Source organism: Folsomia candida, unplaced genomic scaffold (genome assembly GCF_002217175.1).
Source record: "Folsomia candida strain VU population unplaced genomic scaffold, ASM221717v1 Fcan01_Sc046, whole genome shotgun sequence".
In the NCBI taxonomy this organism is placed as follows: domain Eukaryota; kingdom Metazoa; phylum Arthropoda; class Collembola; order Entomobryomorpha; family Isotomidae; genus Folsomia; species Folsomia candida.
This window is the reverse complement of record NW_019091238.1, coordinates 1-20,066: the sequence shown is the minus strand read 5'-3', so window position 1 is coordinate 20,066 and position 20,066 is coordinate 1. Positions and strand designations below refer to the sequence as shown.

The 20,066-nt window shown below is 40.9% G+C and overlaps 1 protein-coding gene across 1 annotated transcript; it reads left to right on the top strand.

Moving 5' to 3' along the window:
• The first annotated feature begins 2,232 nt into the window (after nucleotides 1-2,232).
• Nucleotides 2,233-4,481, top strand: LOC118433276. Its single transcript, XM_035845052.1, has 4 exons — nucleotides 2,233-2,311; nucleotides 2,373-2,686; nucleotides 2,753-3,497; nucleotides 4,007-4,481. Exons 3-4 carry the CDS (start codon nucleotides 3,239-3,241, stop codon nucleotides 4,138-4,140), a joined length of 393 nt encoding a protein of 130 aa, XP_035700945.1. The 5' UTR covers nucleotides 2,233-2,311; nucleotides 2,373-2,686; nucleotides 2,753-3,238; the 3' UTR covers nucleotides 4,141-4,481.
• The last annotated feature ends 15,585 nt before the right edge of the window (nucleotides 4,482-20,066 follow it).

The window sequence follows — 20,066 nt, the reverse complement described above, 5'->3', positions numbered from 1 at the left end:
ATTAGTATGCCACGATCGAATTATGAAATTTTGGTTAGAATTTTAAGTTAATCCATAGATCTAGCGGAATCGCTTGATACAATCCTTTATTTATTCCGAATCTTTAAACAAACTGATAATGATGTTAATAGCCGGCTAAAGTTGTGAACTTTAGGAACACAGTTGCAACACATTTTGCAACAAAATTTGAACGAAATCTAAATTAGAATATGAGTAAGTAGTTTATGTTAAAGTTACAACGGATTTCTGATATGTCCTGTTGCCAATTCAGAATTTTGAAATTAATGCAAAATTTTGTTAACCACTCAGAATTTTGTTAATGCCGCGTGGACTTGTTTTCAGAAACCATCTGCTTTCAGAAAGCAAGCGCCAAGCACCACCGACCATATTTAATTTTATCCATGATCCAAACTGATACCCAGCTCGAATACACTTCATGCCTAAGCTTCTTAACATGTCAATGGTCACTGATTCCCTAACGAAGGCCGCCATTGCAAGACCTAAAATACCTGCACATAGCCCAAGGACACTTCGCAACGCAGGAAGCGAAACCTGTTTTCCCTCCTCAAATATAATTTCTTGCTTCTCTCCAAATAGTTTCATAACAAAGACTTTTCGATATTTTTCGAAAGAAGCTTTTTGCCTGACAGTGTCAATGAAATTTCTAGTCTGTTCTAAATCATACCAAAATTTAAGTAAGCCAGACTGAGCCAATTGACCAATACTTTGATATACAATGTGATTTAAAAAACCACGACTACAACTAATTAGCAAACGCGAAAAGAATATTTGTGACTCTACATGTCTAACAACGTGGGGGGTTCTCTTTTCTCCCAGCCCGGCTAACATTTCTTCTAACTCGAAATCCAAATTGATTATCGCAAAAGTATTTGTAACTTGGAGGGCATATTCTGCAGATTTAATTTCTCGTCCTTCTGAAATATGGAGGCCAACCATGAAGTGGGACGTCAGCCTGATGTAAGTTGCCCTTTCTTTAAGTTCGGTCAACGTCCCTACTAGCTTAGGAAACTTATCCATGGCCGAAATATTTATCGTTACAACTTGACGAAAAGTGAATTTTGCACGAAAATTCTTCAGTTTGTTTAATAAGTCATGTATGGTGGTAATTTTGGTATGTGTGTCGACCCTTAACTAGCTGGACACAGGGTTACACGTCATATATATCGCCCAGTGAGATTTAGTGAGATTTAATGATTTATATCAATTATCTAAGGTGGAGAGCGTCACCACCTGCCCTTCACAGATCTCGATGCCCTTTGGATATGTGGTAGGGTCCCATGAGTGTACTAAAACCCTGAAGCGGTTTGACTCCATGGCCACATTTGCGCCCGCCACACCCACTCAAAGGGATGAAAACCACAAAAGTTACCAACTTCAAAAATCCACCAAAAATCCAATTTTGCGCGGATTTTGATAAAATTTGCATTTTTGTGATCCCAGATACTTGCCTGATAATATTCAATAGCAATCTCAACTGTTTTGAAATTTTCGAAATTTTCTAGCTGATGAACTATTCGAAAAAATTCAAAATTTCAAAGAAGTTGGGATATCTACTGGATATGATGACACAAGTATCTGGGATAACAAGAATGGAAATTTTATCAAAATCCGAGCAAAATTGGATTTTTGGTGACACTTAAAGTACATGAAAACAGGGCTCTTTTCTTGTTTTTTGGCGCCTTTGAGTGGGTGTGGCGGGCGCAAATGTGGCCATGGAGTCAAACCACTTCAGGGTTTTAGTACACTCATGGGACACTACCACATATCCAAAGCGCATCCAGATCTGTGAAGGGCAGGTGGTGAAGCTCCCCTCCTAAGTTGGGCATGAGGTGAGGAATATGAGAAATATTGAGATTTAATACATACATATATAAAACATTATTTCTGTGTCTAAAATTATTGCGAATCATCTCTAATTTCTATGTTGCGCTCTATTTAATGTCTTCATTAAACTAAATTACTAATACCGCAGAAATATATAATACGAGACTCATATTATGAGTCATATTCAACAGCATATGGAATTTTTTAAATCAATTAGTCAGGTTTACATATCCTCCACAGTTATGATTACCATGATACATAAGCAACAAATGTGGAGTGGAATTAAGTATGAAGAGATTAAATTAATTTGCACCTCTTATCTACAGATATCTATTGTGTCAGGTTATCAAATATTTGCTTTCGTTATACAAATTAGTGCTCACCACTGCGCAGAATAAAGTAGTACAAACTAAATCTCTGCAACTTGAATATTTAAATATTTCGACACTTTGAAATATTAAAAGAGGTAAAACATTGGTTTAAGGTTGAAATTTTACCAAAATAAAAATAATTTTGAACAAATTTAGCACCCTAAAAATGGGAGACGCTGCCGGCCGCCCTCTAGTATTTGGTTTTAACTATATGGATTTAGATGACGATGATCATCAGGGAATCTATATTAATGACGAGATTCCAGACGTTTTCACCAATATAGATGGATTCGAGGACCCCACAAACTTCGATGCTGGATTTTGTGTCCCAATAACATCTGCTAAAGTGACAAGGCTGGTAAATCCGGATGAATCATTTGAAGGAAGAAGACCAGAATTTCGACGATATGAAGGACAAAGTAAGCCAGTTTTCTTACAAGCGGACATTTTGTCGAAGCATCTGGACACAGGTATTAAAAAATAACCGTTAACCCGGTAGCCATATAATTAGACATTGTTCTATTCCTAATTCGAAGGGGAACCCACAAATTATTCCGTGGAAACTAGAAAAATTGCAACAATTATTCGCGCCTGAGGTCTCGGAAGTAAAAGCGACGATTGCGGTCATCTAATTGGGAGACAATACGGCGGGAAAATGATCGACTACAATTTATTTCCGCAGAACAAGTACATTAACAGAGGAGGCCTTGGTATGGCTTATATTTGGAGGTGGGGGGTTGAGCTACTTATCCGCATCTGGTTAATTTATCACGCCGCCTCCGACCCCATGGTGAGAGTAAGGACACGCTTATTTTATCCTCAAGCCAGTTCCGGTAAACCGGCCCACAGGATTCCAATACCACTTACAATTCTATAAAAGAAAAGGAACCAGGGAAGACAACGATGCCGAGAAAAAATCAAATATCACCGCGTTAAAGCTATTCATAAGAGCCGCCATCTATGGAGAAGTCCCAAATGAGTGTTTTGAGTATGATGCGAGCCAGACTAAAGAGACCATTAAGATGGTTACTGTATTGTTGAAACTAGTTGCTGCTTGTACCAGCATAAAAGAAGCGAAAGAGTTACTCAAAATTTATTCTGACGAGTTTGACAGATTTTTGAAACCACCGCCTGAACCAGCGACTTCTTCGTCAGCCCCGTTATCTGCCAATAAGCCGTTTTCCTGGTGGGATATTATCCACGTCGTGGGCTCAGTGGATGATGCGGTCAGATGTGGACAAGATAGGGATGTCGCGGGTGCCACTCTGAATACTGTGTTAGGTACGTCAAGCAATTAATGCACGAAATATAGCGTCGTATGAAATCTTTACCTGGTCAGAGTGAATTTGGAGCTCTATCATTGTGTAACTAGCATATAAGCCCGTGGGAATGGGAGTTATAAGCTCGATCGAAATGTCTATCGGAAACGGAAGCGAAAGTAAAGAAAGTCAAGTTTCAAGTTGCTAATGGAGCAAAAACGCAAACTAATTAAATATCTGGTGTCTAATAATTAAATATCGCAAGCTAACCAAGGATAACCACCATCAGACATTTAAGTCATTATTTTGAATTTAATTTACTTTGAATTTTAGTCCAATTAGAAACTTGACTTTCTTTACTTTCAATACCTTTGCGGAATGTTTGGTCTCACTTCCGTTGCCGACAGACATTTCCCCCTTATAGTATAGATAATTTGTGTGGAATTTAATAAATTCACTTTCACCCAGTGGAAATGAAATTAATTCCATTTCGTAGCTAGTTTGAATTTCGTGGAATTTATTAAATTCTAGGAGTGGGTGGATTGGCAATGGACGTCCTTAGTCTGGGTACGATTAGCGCTTTTGGGAATGTAATCGCCAAGACAACGGTGGTCGAAGGGACGAAGCAAGGAACCAAAGTGGTCGTGGCGAAAGGGGCTCAGTAAATTTTCAAAATTGCCTTGGAGCAAATGATCAAAGAAGGAATTGAATTTTTAATTCAGACCACGGTCACCCAGTCGCCACGGAGGGCTATTGAAGCTATTGCTAGAAATCAGTAAGGGTGATAGCTGAGTAGAAAATTCTTGGATTTGATTTTTTTTAATTCTTATAAATAAATTGTTTTCAATATGTAAATTCAAAATTTACGTATGTAGCCCAAATTAAAAAAAAAACCCTCGAGTTTAATCGACAAGACAGACCAAAATAAGTAATAGCATATGGAATTTATTTTGTTTATTGTTTGCAAAAATTCAATCGAATAAATTAATTGCATAAATTAAATTGATTCACTAATTTATTAGTTAATTAATTGAATTTACCTTTTGAATAGAGGAAAAGCATATAACGTTTGGCATAAATGAGATAACGCTAAGGATAATCTAATGAACGATGCAACATTCCTCTTTTTCCTCTTTCTAAATCCCGTTTGCTCAAACATTACACAAATTTCACGGATATGTTTACGTATATTTCATATTTTTTGCTTGAAAAATGATTTACGGACGTGCCCCGTCTCCAAAGGTAATTTAGGTTCGCAAAATATTTTTCAAAACTATTTTGTGATTCAAAAATTCGAACTCGTAATGAGTTCGCATTATTATCCCCCCCCCCGTTATTAAGAATGCATATACGTTGAAAAAATCTCATAACTAAAAGACAGAGACGACGGGTGCGTCTCCTTGTGTGCCGAGAGACTTTTTTCTATGGAGGGGGGGGGCGGGGCGAAGGAGCAGCTGATTTTCATGTAAACAAGACAGGCAGTTGCATGTAAAAAGTTGGGTTTGGGTTTTGAGAGTGACCGTTCCCACACTCCAAACGGGGCATCGCGAACCAGAAAGGGAGAAAAATTCCCACCAAAACGTCTAATTTGCAGCTAATACAAAATGGATTTATTTCATTTTGGTGGCAATGCATTCCTAAGTTTGTGCTTTACAATTGCCATGTTGCATAAATTGCATAATAAATCTCAGAGAAAAGTATTGGACAGGAACATGGAAGTTATCACGTTCCAATCCAATACTTTTCTCTGAGATTTATTATGCAATTTATGCAACATGGCAATTGTAAAGCACAAACTTAGGAATGCATTGCCACCAAAATGAAATAAATCCATTTTGTATTAGCTGCAAATTAGAAGTTTTAGTAACAAAAATCATTTACATTATGGTCCATTTAGAAAAGGTAGAACATCGGCCAATGTTATTAAAAATGAAAGGCTAAATGGCCGACCTCTCCATAAGTTATAACATGTGAAGTTTCGGAATTAATTGCACGGTCAGTTCTTGATGGATTTTCAAAATTCCGCCGGTTTTGGAAACCTTGTACCCTTACACGAAATATACATTTTCAAATTTTTGAAATTTGGCCCCACCCCCCGGTTATCAAGGTGACAAGGTAAAAAAAATCAACTCACACTTCTGCATCGAATTTCAAAATTCTACGTCGGGTTTCGAAAGATCCGGTTACAATTCTAGCCGGATAGTCAGGTCATCGTATGCAGCGGTTATCTGACCGCACCCCTTCATTTTGGGTCAAAGTGGGAGTGGTCAAAGGGTAAGTTCAAACAATTAAAGTAGAAAAAAGTTTTTTAACGCCGTGATTTCTGAAATCCAACATCTCCATTACACATAATATTGATGGTGTACCCCGTCCGAACGACATGTCGTTGTCGTTGACCCTTTGGCGACAAAGGGGTGTGGCCATTGGCGCTTCTGCGAATACCCATCCATGTATGGCATGCGACATATCATTTTTCTCAGCAAGATGAGTGGATTCTAATCGCACAATTGAAATTTTGAAACCACACCCCCAGTGGGTGTGGTCATCTGTGACTTCTCGATTCTAACCAAACCATGTCGTGTGACATATCATTTTTCTCGGTAAGATAAGGGGATCATAATCTCATAATTGAAATTTTGAAACCACACCCCCAGTGGGGAGGGGGGTGTGGTTCAACTAAGTAATAGGATGTCAATCGATTTGTTAAAACTTGTTAGCCGTATGCTAGTGCAAGTAGCTTAACTTATTTTAAATGATAACGTAAATATTTTGTGAGACAAATCGAATCCTTCGGATTGCTGGGCGAACCTGGGTTCACAACTTAAAATTTGAAAACCACACCAACAAACGAATCAACGAATCGCATTTCGCGACGTTCAATTGGCATGCAATATATCATTTTCCCCAGCACAATGGATTATTCTAAATTTTTAAATCACACCCACAGGGAGTACAGTTCCCTTGGACTAAATTTAGATAATAAAATCCTGGTATGCAATACATGATTTGTTCTCAGAGGCAACCCCAAAATAGGATTCAGAATTTGAAAAGCCACGCCCTCAAGTAGGCGGCTCTCGTAGCCTTATTAGGTTATATAATAAAATTGTGGCATGGGGTCCGCATGCCAATGGAGTCATTACGTGGTAAGAACGAGGTCGTTTTTTATTCTAAACCGAAAAAATATGTTCTTTCTCTTATATAATGTGACAATATTTGATATTTACCATAAGTCATTTATCTAGAAAGATATTTTGAATTATACGTGCTTAAACAAAATCCCGAATACATAAATCCTGGTACAGCCATTGGAACCGTCCGGATCGCACCATTGGGCAGCGAGAAATGGTAAATTTCTTGCCAGGGTTTTGTTGCCTAAAGTTAGTCCCCGAGAACCACACCACAGTGTCTGGTTTACAAGTTTCCAATATTCGCTTGGCGTTGCCTCATTGGGATAGCAAAAATCATATGCCGCATGCGAGGATAGGGTCAACATATTTGGAGCCAACGACCAAACTAACCGGGGGTAGGCTTTCTAAATTTCGAATAATGCATTGCAGAGTTCGACGCTGTTGCCACTATCTGCGGCGACAGCTTGAACCTTACTTGTGTTCGCCGGCGGCGGCGCCAAATTTAAAATACATTTTATAGAAGCATATCAATTTGAAATTTTCTACTTTTCGTTGTCGTACCACAGAGGACCACGATGAGGACCACTAAGCATGAATCGTTAAAGACCACACCCACTGGGAGTGTGGTTCGTAAAATTTAAATAATTAGTCGAAATGTCCTTATCGAGCTGAGAAAAATGATATATGACATGACACAGTTACGCTACAATCGAAAAGTCACTGACGACCTCGTCCACTTGGTGTCTGGTTTCAAAATTACAATTATTCGATTAATATCGCCTCATTTAGCTGCGGAAAATGATATCTCACACGACATGGTTTCGTTAGAATCGAAAAGTAACAGATGACCACACCCACTGGGGGTGTGGTTTCAACATTTTAATTATGCGATTACAATCTCCTCATTTGGCTGAGAAAAATGATATATCACACAACATGGTTTGGTTAGAATCGAGAAGTCACAGATGACCACACCCACTGGGGGAAGAGTACCTTGGCTAAAGGTGGTGTCGCCTCCCTGACCCAAAAGCTCACCTTCACTTCCTCTTCAGGTGGTTTAGGGTCGCAGGTGGCAAATTTCCCCCCTTCCAGCTTGTCCACCTCCCCTTCGGCCCAAAGTTTGGTGGTGGGGTCACGGCATGTGAGAACTATGCCCTCACCCCGGATCACAATTCCTCCAAACTTAAGCTGGGTATTCTCTGCTGCAGCGTAAATGGCAGAGCGAAGTCCCTCCTGGATGACTTCTTGGTCTTTTTTGGAAAGAGGGCGGTGAGGGTCATCTTTGTAAGTAATGACCACTTCACTGCCCTCAATCGCAGCATCCCTGTAAGTGGTGGGCCTCTTCTTCTCCCTGGGATTGTTGGAGGCTGGGGTCTCCCTGCCTCTCTTCTTGTTGGTGGTGGCCGAGGAAGAAGACCCAGCAGCTTCTTTTTTTTAAGTGAGGGGTCAATTTCGTGAAGATTGACCCTCTTCACTCTCTCCACTCCTCCCGGAGTCGTTGGGGTGGAGAAGAAGACACTGCTCCCAGTCGCGGTGGCGTTGGTAGCAATTTGTGTAGTAGTAGTAGTGGTGGTGGTGGTGGTAGGAGCCGTGATGGTGGTGGTGGCGGTGGCAGTGACGTCATCGTTGGATGCAGGGGCAGGAGGCGCACCCCCAGCCCGCAGTGCCTTCGCCGTTTGCCTCCTCGCCCTCCTCCTCACCGTACGGCTGTTGGGGCCATTGTTGTTGAAGTTGGTGGTGATGATGGGGAGTAGCGGCAGTGTTCCACTCCCTGCATCACCACCCATCTCCATCTCCTCCCCTTGGCCACCACAAACCGCATCCTCAAAAGGGGGATGCTCCTCATCTGTGAGGAGTGATTCCTCAACCTCGAAGGAGAGAGGTAAGTCTCCCTCTTCCAACTCTTCTAACAAAAAAAAAACTCTTCCCCACTATCTCTCGACTCAACAAGGGCATGGATACGACCACTTGGAGGATGACACATTCGATAAGGTCAGGTCAAGGTCATGTCTGTTTCTGTCGCGTTCCTAAATCTAGTGTGGCGGCCCTAAAACCGCCCGCTGAATTTAATTACTATTTTGATGAGTTGGTGTTTCGGGTAACTGAAACACCCCCTCAAAATTAACTTCGCGTCATAACCCTTACTCACAATGACTAACAATAACATCACAAATAATACACCATCACACTCATCTACATCTCTTCGAAACGGGTTGTCATCATTTAATATGACAACCAAAAGTGTGAACTTGGTGCAAATTAACTTGCAACACTCAAAACAGGGTACGACTTCTCTATGTCTCACCCTAGCAGAGTTGCACACATACATTTGCCTAATACAAGAACCGTATTGGTATAGAGGCAAAATACGAGGTCTGGGGGGTTGTGGCAACCTACAATTTTTTTGTCGGGATGCCCACTCCAGCAGATCCTGCATCATCACAAGTAGGGACATCAAAGTGTGGCCCTTGCTTGACTTATGCTGTAGAGATGTCACAGCCATCCGTACCCAGTGGGTGGGAATTGGAGAGGTAGTGATAGCCTCAGTATATATGGATGGAAACTATGCATGCCCCCCAGAGGAGATGCGTCGGTTGGTCTCATACTGTGAGACCAACGGTCTACCTCTGGTGTTAGGGAGTGATACCAACGCCCACCACACCATGTGGGGAAGCACCAATATCAACAGCAGAGGTGCACAACTATTGGATTACATTACACAGGTGGATCTGCACCCCATTAATAGGGGACACAGAGCTACCTTTGTTGTATCCAATAGGAAAGAAGTATTAGATGTCACATTTGTATCCTCCCACTTGCTGGAACGAATAAAAGCTTGGTGGGTCGATGACAACGAAAGTTGCTCCGACCACAGGTATATTAGGGCCAGCCTCAGCCTTGGTCCCCCTGACCCTATAATCTATAGGGACAGGAAGAGAACAAGGTGGGACTTATATAAATCAGAATTAAAAAGATTAACTGAACTTGACCCTGCGAGTACATGCCCAATGTCATCTACGGATGAAATTGAGGAGTGTGCTAGTAGGGTCTGCGACTTCATCCTTAAATCATACGATGTGGCCTGCCCTGAAAAAGTACTCAAATCTAGGAGGAAGAGGGTACCTTGGTGGAGCCGTGAGCTGACACTTCTTCGGAAGGAGGCTCGTAGGCTTTATCGGGTTGCCCGCTTCGGAGGAGAGGAAGAATGGGCGGAATACAAAGCTGCTCGTAACCATTACTCCTATGAGTTGAGGAGGAGCAAAACCGCCTCGTGGAGAAGGTTCTGTGAGAGTGTCGAGGAGGCACCTGTTGCTGCCCGACTTTCTCGCATCCTTCGAAACGATGGCACCATTAAATTAGGATCACTGGATAAGGGTGGCGGTGCTTACACCAGGACCCTATCAGAGACCTATGACTTATTACTGGATCAATCGTTCCCAAGGGACCCTCAACGGGTCCCATGGGAACCTGACCATAGCAAAATGGATGATGAATCCATAAATCTGATGATGACATCTTCAAAAATCAGCAATATAATTAACTCGTTTGGCCCACTAAAAGAGGCCGGAAAGGATGGTATCTTTCCGGCCCTTCTACAGCGTGGGCTAGCAGAGTTAACTCCGTATTTGGTTCCTCTCATGAGGGGGTGCCTGACCTTTGGCTATACACCTCTGAAGTGGAGAGAGTCCAGAGTGGTATTCTTACCAAAGCCAGGAAAGGAGAGTTACGAACGGGCGTCCGCTTGGAGGCCCATCTGCTTAACATCCTTCCTGCTCAAAACACTTGAGAAACTGGTAGATGGCTGGGTCCGCACGCCTGATCTTGTTGATAGGCTGCAGAGACACAGTCAGTATGCCTATATGAAGGGCGTTTCCACGGAGGCTGCCCTTCATCAGATCGTTAGCCTTGTTGAGGGGGCCCTTGACTCTGGCGAGTACTGTATTGCAGTGATGTTGGATGTTAAGGGCGCTTTTAATGAGGTTAGATCTGATACCATTATCCGTAGCCTTACGAGGTTTGGCGTCAACGAGGTATGTGTTCGATATATTGAGCACATGCTTCGGACACGAACCACTTGGGTAACTGATTCTACTTACGAGATTGGGAGGGTGGTGGAGAAATGGTGCCCTCAAGGGGGTGTCCTCTCACCGCTTCTCTGGGATCTGGTCGTAAGTGAAATTCTGGAAAAACTGCATCATCGGTTCCCTCAACTGTACTCACAGGGCTTTGCCGACGATCTCACAACAGTGGGACGGGGCATTGACCTCGGTACAGTGGGGAGTCATGTGCAGAGAGCAGTAAATCTTGTTAGTGATTGGTGCAAAGAGGTGAGCTTGTCAGTCAATGATAAGCTTGCCCTGGTACTATTCACTAAGAAATACAAATTCATTGCTCCTGTGATTAAGTTGGATGGTATTCCCATCCCTTATCAAAAACAGGTAAGATATCTTGGGGTCTTATTGGATCACAAGTTGAACTGGGGCCCACTGTGCAGGGCTAGGGCACTAAAAGGTATGCGTGCCCTGGCCCAGTGCAGGAGGGCCATTGGTAAAACTTGGGGTCTTTCCCCCAAAATTACAAATTGGATCTACAAATCAATAATTCGCCCGGCCATGGAATATGGGTCACTCTTGTGGGCTCCGGCCACAAAGGTGAAGTCCCACATGGCCCAGTTGCAAAGAGTACAAAGGTTTGCCATGCTTGGTACAACCGGTGTAATGTCTAGCACTCCTACTGCAGCCCTGGAGTGTCTACTGGGGCTTGCCCCAGTAGATATCCGGGTACAGCAAGTTGCACTACGTACCTACCATCGCCTCGCTCACCACGGCCAATGGAGAAAATGGTCTGGGGGTGATCGGACGATGGTGCTAAAACATAACAAGTTTGTAGAAATCATGGCATCTGGCATTCCAGAATTCCAGATGCCATGTGAGAAACTTGTTAATCCACCAGCAGAGAGGAACTTCTCAACCTCCATCCGTTCGGCGCAAGATTGGGAGGATGGTAGCGTGCCCACGGATGCCGCTGATGTGAGCTGTTTTACAGACGGCTCACGGATGGGCGAGAGCTCGGGTGCGGCTTACTACTTCACATACAACAACCTTGTCCAGGAAGCTGTGAGGTGCTCTATTCCTCTGGGATGGGCACCCACGGTTTTCCAGGCAGAAATTATGGGTGTTATCAGGGCCTCTGAAATGTTGACCGACAATTCTCAGAACTATGGCTTGAACGTTGACTTCTTCATTGATAGTCAGGGTGCCATTAAAGCACTCACTAGCCCATGGCCAGTTTCATCACTGACTGCTGAGGCTATTGAGATGCTAAATCATATTGGGAAGACTAAGAAGGTAACACTTCATTGGATCCCCTCTCACCATGGATTTGAAGGGAATGAAGTGGCTGATTTGTTGGCCACGGAAGGTACTCTTACTGAGTATCTTGGCCCACAGCCCTCTATTCCTCTTTCCAGAAGCACTGTAATTTCCAGCATTGTAAACTGGGCAAGATTGCAGCATACCAAATCGTGGAAAAGCAGCAAGGGTTATTTAACTTCCAAAGCTTTTCTCTTTGCCCCTTTATCAGGGCTTAGCAGAAAGCTTTTAACCCTAAATCGAAATAATCTGCGATCAGTAATACAAACCTTAACCGGGCATTGTACTTTAAACGGGCACTCTTTGGGAGGCACGATTTGCCACCAGAGCAAATAGTTACTATGCCTCTGCCCGATCTGATTCAATTTATAATCAGATCAGGGCGGTTTGTTGATCAAGCTAGATCGGTAAATCGTGAGAGTCATAACTCTGCACAGTAAGCGGTGTATACGGGGAGACTGCAATAAGCCCTAGTGCTTGCGCAGCTGACGGTCCAGTCCAACAATGGCAGGATCGTCACCCCACCAATACATACATACATACACCCACTGGGGGGTGTGGTTTCAAAATTTGAATTATGCGATTAGAATCCACTCATCTTGCTGAGAAAAATGATATGTCGCATGCCATACATGGATGGGTATTCGCAGAAGCGCCAATGGCCACACCCCTTTGTCGCCAAAGGGTCAACGACAACGACATGTCGTTCGGACGGGGTACACCATCAATATTATGTGTAATGGAGATGTTGGATTTCAGAAATCACGGCGTTAAAAAACTTTTTTCTACTTTAATTGTTTGAACTTACCCTTTGACCACTCCCACTTTGACCCAAAATGAAGGGGTGCGGTCAGATAACCGCTGCATACGATGACCTGACTATCCGGCTAGAATTGTAACCGGATCTTTCGAAACCCGACGTAGAATTTTGAAATTCGATGCAGAAGTGTGAGTTGATTTTTTTTACCTTGTCACCTTGATAACCGGGGGGTGGGGCCAAATTTCAAAAATTTGAAAATGTATATTTCGTGTAAGGGTACAAGGTTTCCAAAACCGGCGGAATTTTGAAAATCCATCAAGAACTGACCGTGCAATTAATTCCGAGACTTCACATGTTATAACTTATGGAGAAGTCGGCCATTTAGCCTCCCGAGAATTTCCTTGCTCTACCTTTTCCAAATGAATGATAGTGGTAAGTGGCGAGGAGAAAAAGTCAACTCGCTCACTAGGATGCACAGACTGTACCCGAACTCAAACTGGGGTGAAAGCCCTTTATAAGATCGTTATGTCCGTCCGTCTGTCCGTTGGTCCGATAACTTTTGAACGAAAAGACATAGAGACTTGAAATTTTGAACGTAAACTCCTAACGTCAAGGGACAGGACGAGTTCGAAGATGGACACTGTGACATCGTCACCTGTGACGATGACGTCGTCATAGTGACGAAAAGTGACGGGTGACACTCAAACTTTGGAAAATTAACTGAAAGTGAAATAAAGTGAAAATTTTCAAAAAAATTCGAAAATTTATGTAAAAGTCTGATTGCTTGATTGTCTGGCCGACCATGTGGGATTGCAAAAATTTAAATATTTAAAATTTTTTAGCCAAACTTGATTTTTGTTGATCATTTTCGGACTGCAATTTTTGCGTCTTTAACCGGTTTTGACCGGTGACCTCCTCCTCCAAGTTAGTTGAACAATACAAACGTAAATTTCCAACTGCACGAGTACGGTTATACTTCACAATGTATTTGGCTTATAAATTTAGCGGCACGTTTATGTTGACCAGATTGCAAAACTTTATTTGTAAATACATAAATCCATTTGGTTTCAGCTTTTGGCTTTTCATTCGATAAAATGTGGCACAGACGACAGGCTTTCACTGCTTTCAAAAAGTATTGGAGTAATTCCACGGCCAATCTTATTCCATTTCTGGTTTTGTTTTCAATGGTACTGAGAGCTAAGCGAGGAGAGAAGCAACTTCCGGTTCGTATTTACTTGTGCAGTGCATATGTACATTGTACAAACTTATTGAGATTCTATGCAGGAAAAAATCCAGGGTTTTAATCAACAAATAACGAAGCATGGGTTTTATTTGGTTCTATGGATTTTATGGGTGTTATTTGGTTTTATTCAACAGAACTTGTTCGCGACCATTGAAAAGTTCAATTCCGAACAAACGCAAGTCATACTTCGCAAACATTACAATATTAACGAACCAAATTGATTAGCCAGAAGGAAACAACATCGTATCACGTACGATATATATTTTTGAACTTTCAGAATGTATTTTCAAGATAAAATTAAATTAAAACTAATTAAAACCAAATTAAAGCCAGTCATTATACATTTATTGTGCCTGAGTTTTCTATAAACCATTGAACCAGTCAAATTTTCAGTACTTTTTGTAAAGTAACATTTATGAGATCTGTACAACCATCTTAAATAGATTTTTAAAAACATCAAAAATCGATTGAACCATGGCACGTCGTTTTGCAAGTGTTAACGGTGAGTTGCTTCTCTCGTTGCTTAGCTCTGTAATAAATTTCCCCCAGGAACGTACAGCACACATTATTCGCAGCAGGGCTTCAAAATTTAGACATCCGCTTTCCAAATCACCACTGTTTCAACAAAATTTATATTCATTTTCGTCAGGAAGATATCCCTTGGCATGCCGTTAAAGATATACTAACCGGGTTATTTTTTACCATGTCAGACGCTACATGGTCGATAACACCTTATCTGCCAAATTACTACCATACAATTACGATTATTCGATTCCAACAATTTTGCTGCATTTCCTTCCACCCATTTCTGGGTCGCGGACTAACCCAGAGAGATATTCAAAGTTCATTATCTCCCAGAATTCAAGAATTGGAAAAGTACTCTAGTATTGTGTTAATCCTGGAGAACAAATTTAACCCTGGACTTCATTTGGATTACATTTTCGGTGAAAGGACACAGTTGAAAGCTTACATTTTTTTGGTAGACCTGGAGAAAGGAGACGTTTCGATTTATTACGTGTGTTTCTTATGTTCGAACAAGTTTATTTTACTGGAAACTCCGAATATTTCCAAGTCCGATTTGGATTTTAAAGACAAATGGACTGTTCATCAGATGGCACTATATTCAACCCGAATTCAGACAGAATTGCAACTAAATCAGATATGCTCAGGAAGACCCATGAAGATTTGGAATTTTCAATGCGGGTAACGGAAATTAAGATTTTATTTTTAAACAAAAACTGAAACATTTTATTTTAGTTTTATCCCTAAAATTTCAGTTATTTCAACTACCTCGTTCCCATATTGCAACTCAAACTAAATTTTTCCACCGCTTATTCCCCCAATTTGAGCGCCGTGTATCACCATCGGTACGGAAACTTAATCTACAACGTATGGTCGGACCTCATCACGCGAGAAAACTCGAGCCTTCTCATAAACCACAAAAGATTTGGACATCACTTGACCTACTGTGAATATGGGGCTCATTCCCAAACCCGATTTAACGATTGGGTCGCCACTTTTCGACGAGAAGTTTGGGCCGTTATCGGGCTCACTCTGGTAGCAAGTTCCTTCCTTCTAGTGAACCATTCTAGCAATTGGATTCATCTTTTGGCCCTCTGTTTCCGGCAAGGCTGTCCCACCTTTTCCCGCCAACTTGTCCCAATTTCCCTCCTGATTATGTCCATCCTGCTGGTTTATGAGTATTATATAGCCTCAAGATTGGTCGTCCCTCCAGTCCAGGAACATTTTACCTCGTTGCGGGACGTGATTCTAGCCGGGTTTGAAATTTATGGGCAGAAACAGCCCGACGGGATCAACCTGCCTTCGTTAAGGAGCAGACTATCCTTCGATTTCAGGCTGGCCGGCCTGCGGGACAAAGTGGACCGGAGCGTTTTCGAGACTCGGGCTCAAAATATTCTGGAAATCCTGGGACCAAGCCATCCAAAAGGAGCATTTTACTAGCTACGGAAAATATTGAGTATATTGTACAATTTATTGAACGACACCATTTAGAAGGAACGAATTCCAAGTGTCATAAGATTGAGAATTTTGCCCTTGTCATGACCTATTTTGATGTAGTAAGGGTGCGAAGGTATCGAGAAGTTGGGAGGGTAGTGACTTTTATGGAAATGGCGGGTTTCACAAAATTGTGGAGGGAAAGATACAAGTTTTATTTGAAAGTTACCTATGCCCCTTGGGGTGTGGACATGAAAAGTTTCGTAAATAGAGTTAATTACGATGATTTGGTCTCACTTTGTGTTTTTTGCAGCATTTTGGTAGCGGGGGCGATTTTGAGCTACTTAGTTGAATTGAGCACACTCTTAAAAAAATGTTACCAGATTATGACCAAAGTTTAGCCGTGCATGACTCTACCGGTTTGGTTATAACCCACACCGGATTGCTGATAAGATATTGATTATCGCCGCAATGAATGACAAGATAATCGCAATGTACTATACTAGCGAATAAGCCCGTCTCCCGCCGGGCCAGCGAGAATTATTAGCTACAAATGTCTACCGGCAACGAAGTAAAAGTAAATGTTCCTCAGCGAAAGGGTTCATTCATATATTACGTCATCAAAAATTCTCGATTTTAGCACCCACCCACTCAACGTAAACATTAAGGGGTAGGGAATTCTAACATGGGAAATATAGGAAGACCTAAACCACCCACCCACTAAAATGATTACGTAATATATGGACGTTCCCAAAGTGATAGTAAAGATACTTTCGTATGGCGCGTAAACTCAAAATAAATTAAATTAACTGTCTCTGGACATTAATGAATAAAGAAAATTAAATGTCTCATAATAGTTATCTTGAGCTGGTTGTCTGGGCTACTTCACTGCGAAGTGAATTGGAAGTCAGTCACGGCTATACATAAGTCGTCATTATGCTGCGACGTAAAGTGGCCAACCCGGCATACCCGTGACTGGCTTCCACTTCACTTTTACTTTACTTTACTTTAAAGTAATGTGGTCACGACAACAAATATGTCAACTACAAGATAAGCACACTCGATTTTTACATAACCACCAGCATAACCACCATCAGGCAACCACTCCCAGATACCTTCAGGCACCTATTTCTAGATAACCATCAGGCAACCACTCCCAGATAACCATCAGACAACCACTCCCAGATAACCAGCAGACAACCACTCCCAGATAACCATCAGACAACCACTCCCAGATAACCATCAGACAACCACTCCCAGATAACCATCAGACAACCACTCCCAGATAACCATCAGACAACCACTCCCAGATAACCATCAGACAACCACTCCCAGATAACCAGCAGACAACCACTCCCAGATAACCAGCAGACAACCACTCCCAGATAACCATCAGACAACCACTCCCAGATAACCATCAGACAACCACTCCCAGATAACCATCAGACAACCACTCCCAGATAACCATCAGACAACCACTCCCAGATAACCCCCAAAATCTGACTTTTAATTTTTAAATTTTGAATTTATTTTGAATTTTCGCGCCATTCGAAACTTGACTTTCTCCACTTTCACTTCCGTTGCGGAACATTTACTTTCACTTCCGTTGCAGACAAACATTTCCAGCTTATAATATAGATGATAATGTTACCGAACGGTTGTTCGGGAATGTTTACATTATTCTTCCTGAAAATTCGTACTTTGACATAAGATAGTGGTTGATACCATGTTCAAATCTCTTATAGGAAATTGAGTTCCGTAGTTTCAGCAATATATTATTCGTAAGTCACAATTACTTAAATTTCCAAGTCACGAAAGCTTGATATTGCATGACGGTTCGGGGCATGATCAAACTGGATGAGAATTATGGCCAAGAATAAAATATAAATGAATGAAACGTAGGAATATATTTGGTATTCGATACTAAAAAGACTGATGGCCTTGCATAAGTTTTACGAACATCGGGGGATAATAAATAAAAGTGTTACCTTTGCGTAATTAATTTTTTCTTTGCAAACTCTACGTAACTAGATACTTTAATTAATTCATAGTATGAATTTCATACTGGGTAGTAAATAGTAAATATGTATGTAAATATGTATGTACGAGCATACATATGTATATGTTTAGAGTTGCCAACTCGGCTTGGCTTGAATCGGCTTATTGAGTTGAGTTGAGTCAAGCCGAGTTGAGTTGACCTCAAATAAGCCGCTGACTCAATAAGCCGGCTTATTGAGTTGTGAGTTGGAATGAGTTGGACTTGGCTTGACTCAACTTGACTCAATAAGCCGCTGGCTCCGCCTACTCGTGCCTACACACGTATGTTCATACATACACAGACTTATTTACTTCGCTCCACTTGTATATACTGACATGTTATTTGTATTTCAATTATTAATTAAAGTATTATTCCATTTTGTGTTACAATATATCAAAAATTTAAAATTGAGACGGATTTTAAAAATCTAATATAAACTCAGCTGTTTAATTTTCATAAATCATAAATCTTTAAAAAAATTCGTAGGTTTTTTAAATGTGTAAATTTATTGAATTTATTTTATTAAACTTCTGTATAGTAGTTGAATGAGGAAATATTTATTTTTAACTGTGACAATGGATCTAATTGCAGTTTCAGTTTACACGTGCTGCATTTAATCAACAAATTACTACATCTACATACATACATATGTACATATGTAATTGTGTAGTTTATAAAAAGTTGACGTTAATAGAAGTTTAAATTATTGATTTCATTTGGATGCTTCGCATTTTAAAAGTCCACTTTAATTTGTCTAAATGTTATTTTGGTTGTTAAAATTATTTAATGTCGACTTATTTAAACCAGAAACCATGTCCATAAGCTAACTCGGCTTAATGAGTCGAGTCAAGCCAAGCCGGCTTATTGAGTTGTGAGTCGAAGCAAGCCGGCTTGCTTCTGACTCGGCTTGCTTCAACTCACAACTCAATAAGCCGGCTTGCTGGCATCTCTATATACAGTGTCGGACAATATTGAGCGTCCACTTTTTTATGCCAGACTAAAAATGACATTGCGACTGCCCTATTCACCCAATCTCACTGATCTTAACATCAAATTGTAGATCCACTAATACTCTTTCGAAATCAGTAATCAGATATTATATATCCAATGGGGGAGATGTGAGAAAAAAATCTTGAAAACTAAAAGTGAAAATTAACGCGTCAAAATTGAGCGTCCAGTTGCATTTATTTTCAGATATATCAGGATAAATTAATTTTCTCGTCGAGATAACTTTATAAATATGACCTACAAACATTATTATACTAAATTTGACCCAAACTATTGATTTCATTTGGTCGCAAAAAAATCCCAACTGCAATAAGTGATCATATAATTTCCAACTTGAAATCGAGGTCAAAATAGGTGTTTCCGCGAACGACAATTAAAAGAAAGATGCAAATTTGCAAACACAACACGTCAAATAATCCTAGGAACCTAAAAAAACTGCCTGCGTTCAGAACAAACTAGGAAAGGCTTGTAAACAATCGTATCAGAAAAATATGTCGCATATTTTGATAGGAAGATGGAATTAAAATCATCACTTTCAGCCTCAATACTAGCGGCTGAAGTCGATACTATGTTTCGCAAATACTTTACTTCTACTACCATCAAAAACACCAGAAACGAAAAAAACCTTTCGGCGAAGTCCTGCAGTTTCGAAGCCAATAATCTCAGAATTGGACACGAACCAAATTTATAACATAAGTACTTTCAGGTTGGATTCAGATTTTACGATTTTATCGCTTCATTTTGATATCTTCGACCTCGATAGAGTCCATTGGATCGAAATACATTAAATTTCGACCAACTAGTATATAAAACAGGGTTCCGAATAATATTCTCGTTAGGAAAATGTACCATGGCAAACTTGACTCATTATATGGCGTTATATTGGAGATTATGAGCTTCGAAACTACAGGACTTCGCCGAAAGATTTTTTTCGTTTCCGGTGTTTTTGATGGTACTAGGAGTAACGTCTTTGCGAAACATAGTATCGACTTCAGCCACTAGTATTGAGGCTGAAAATGATGATATTAATTCCATCTTCCTATCAAAATATGCGACATATTTTTCTGATACGATTGTTTACAAGCC

What these genes read in the sequence shown, in the direction of transcription:
- LOC118433276 (XM_035845052.1), top strand. Translation starts at nt 3,239, where the DNA reads ATGGTTACTGTATTGTTGAAACTAGTTGCTGCTTGTACCAGCATAAAA. An exon ending in CACTCTGAATACTGTGTTAG is followed by an intron (nt 3,498 to 4,006) that starts GTACGTCAAGCA and finishes ATTAAATTCTAG; the next exon opens with GAGTGGGTGGATTGGCAATG.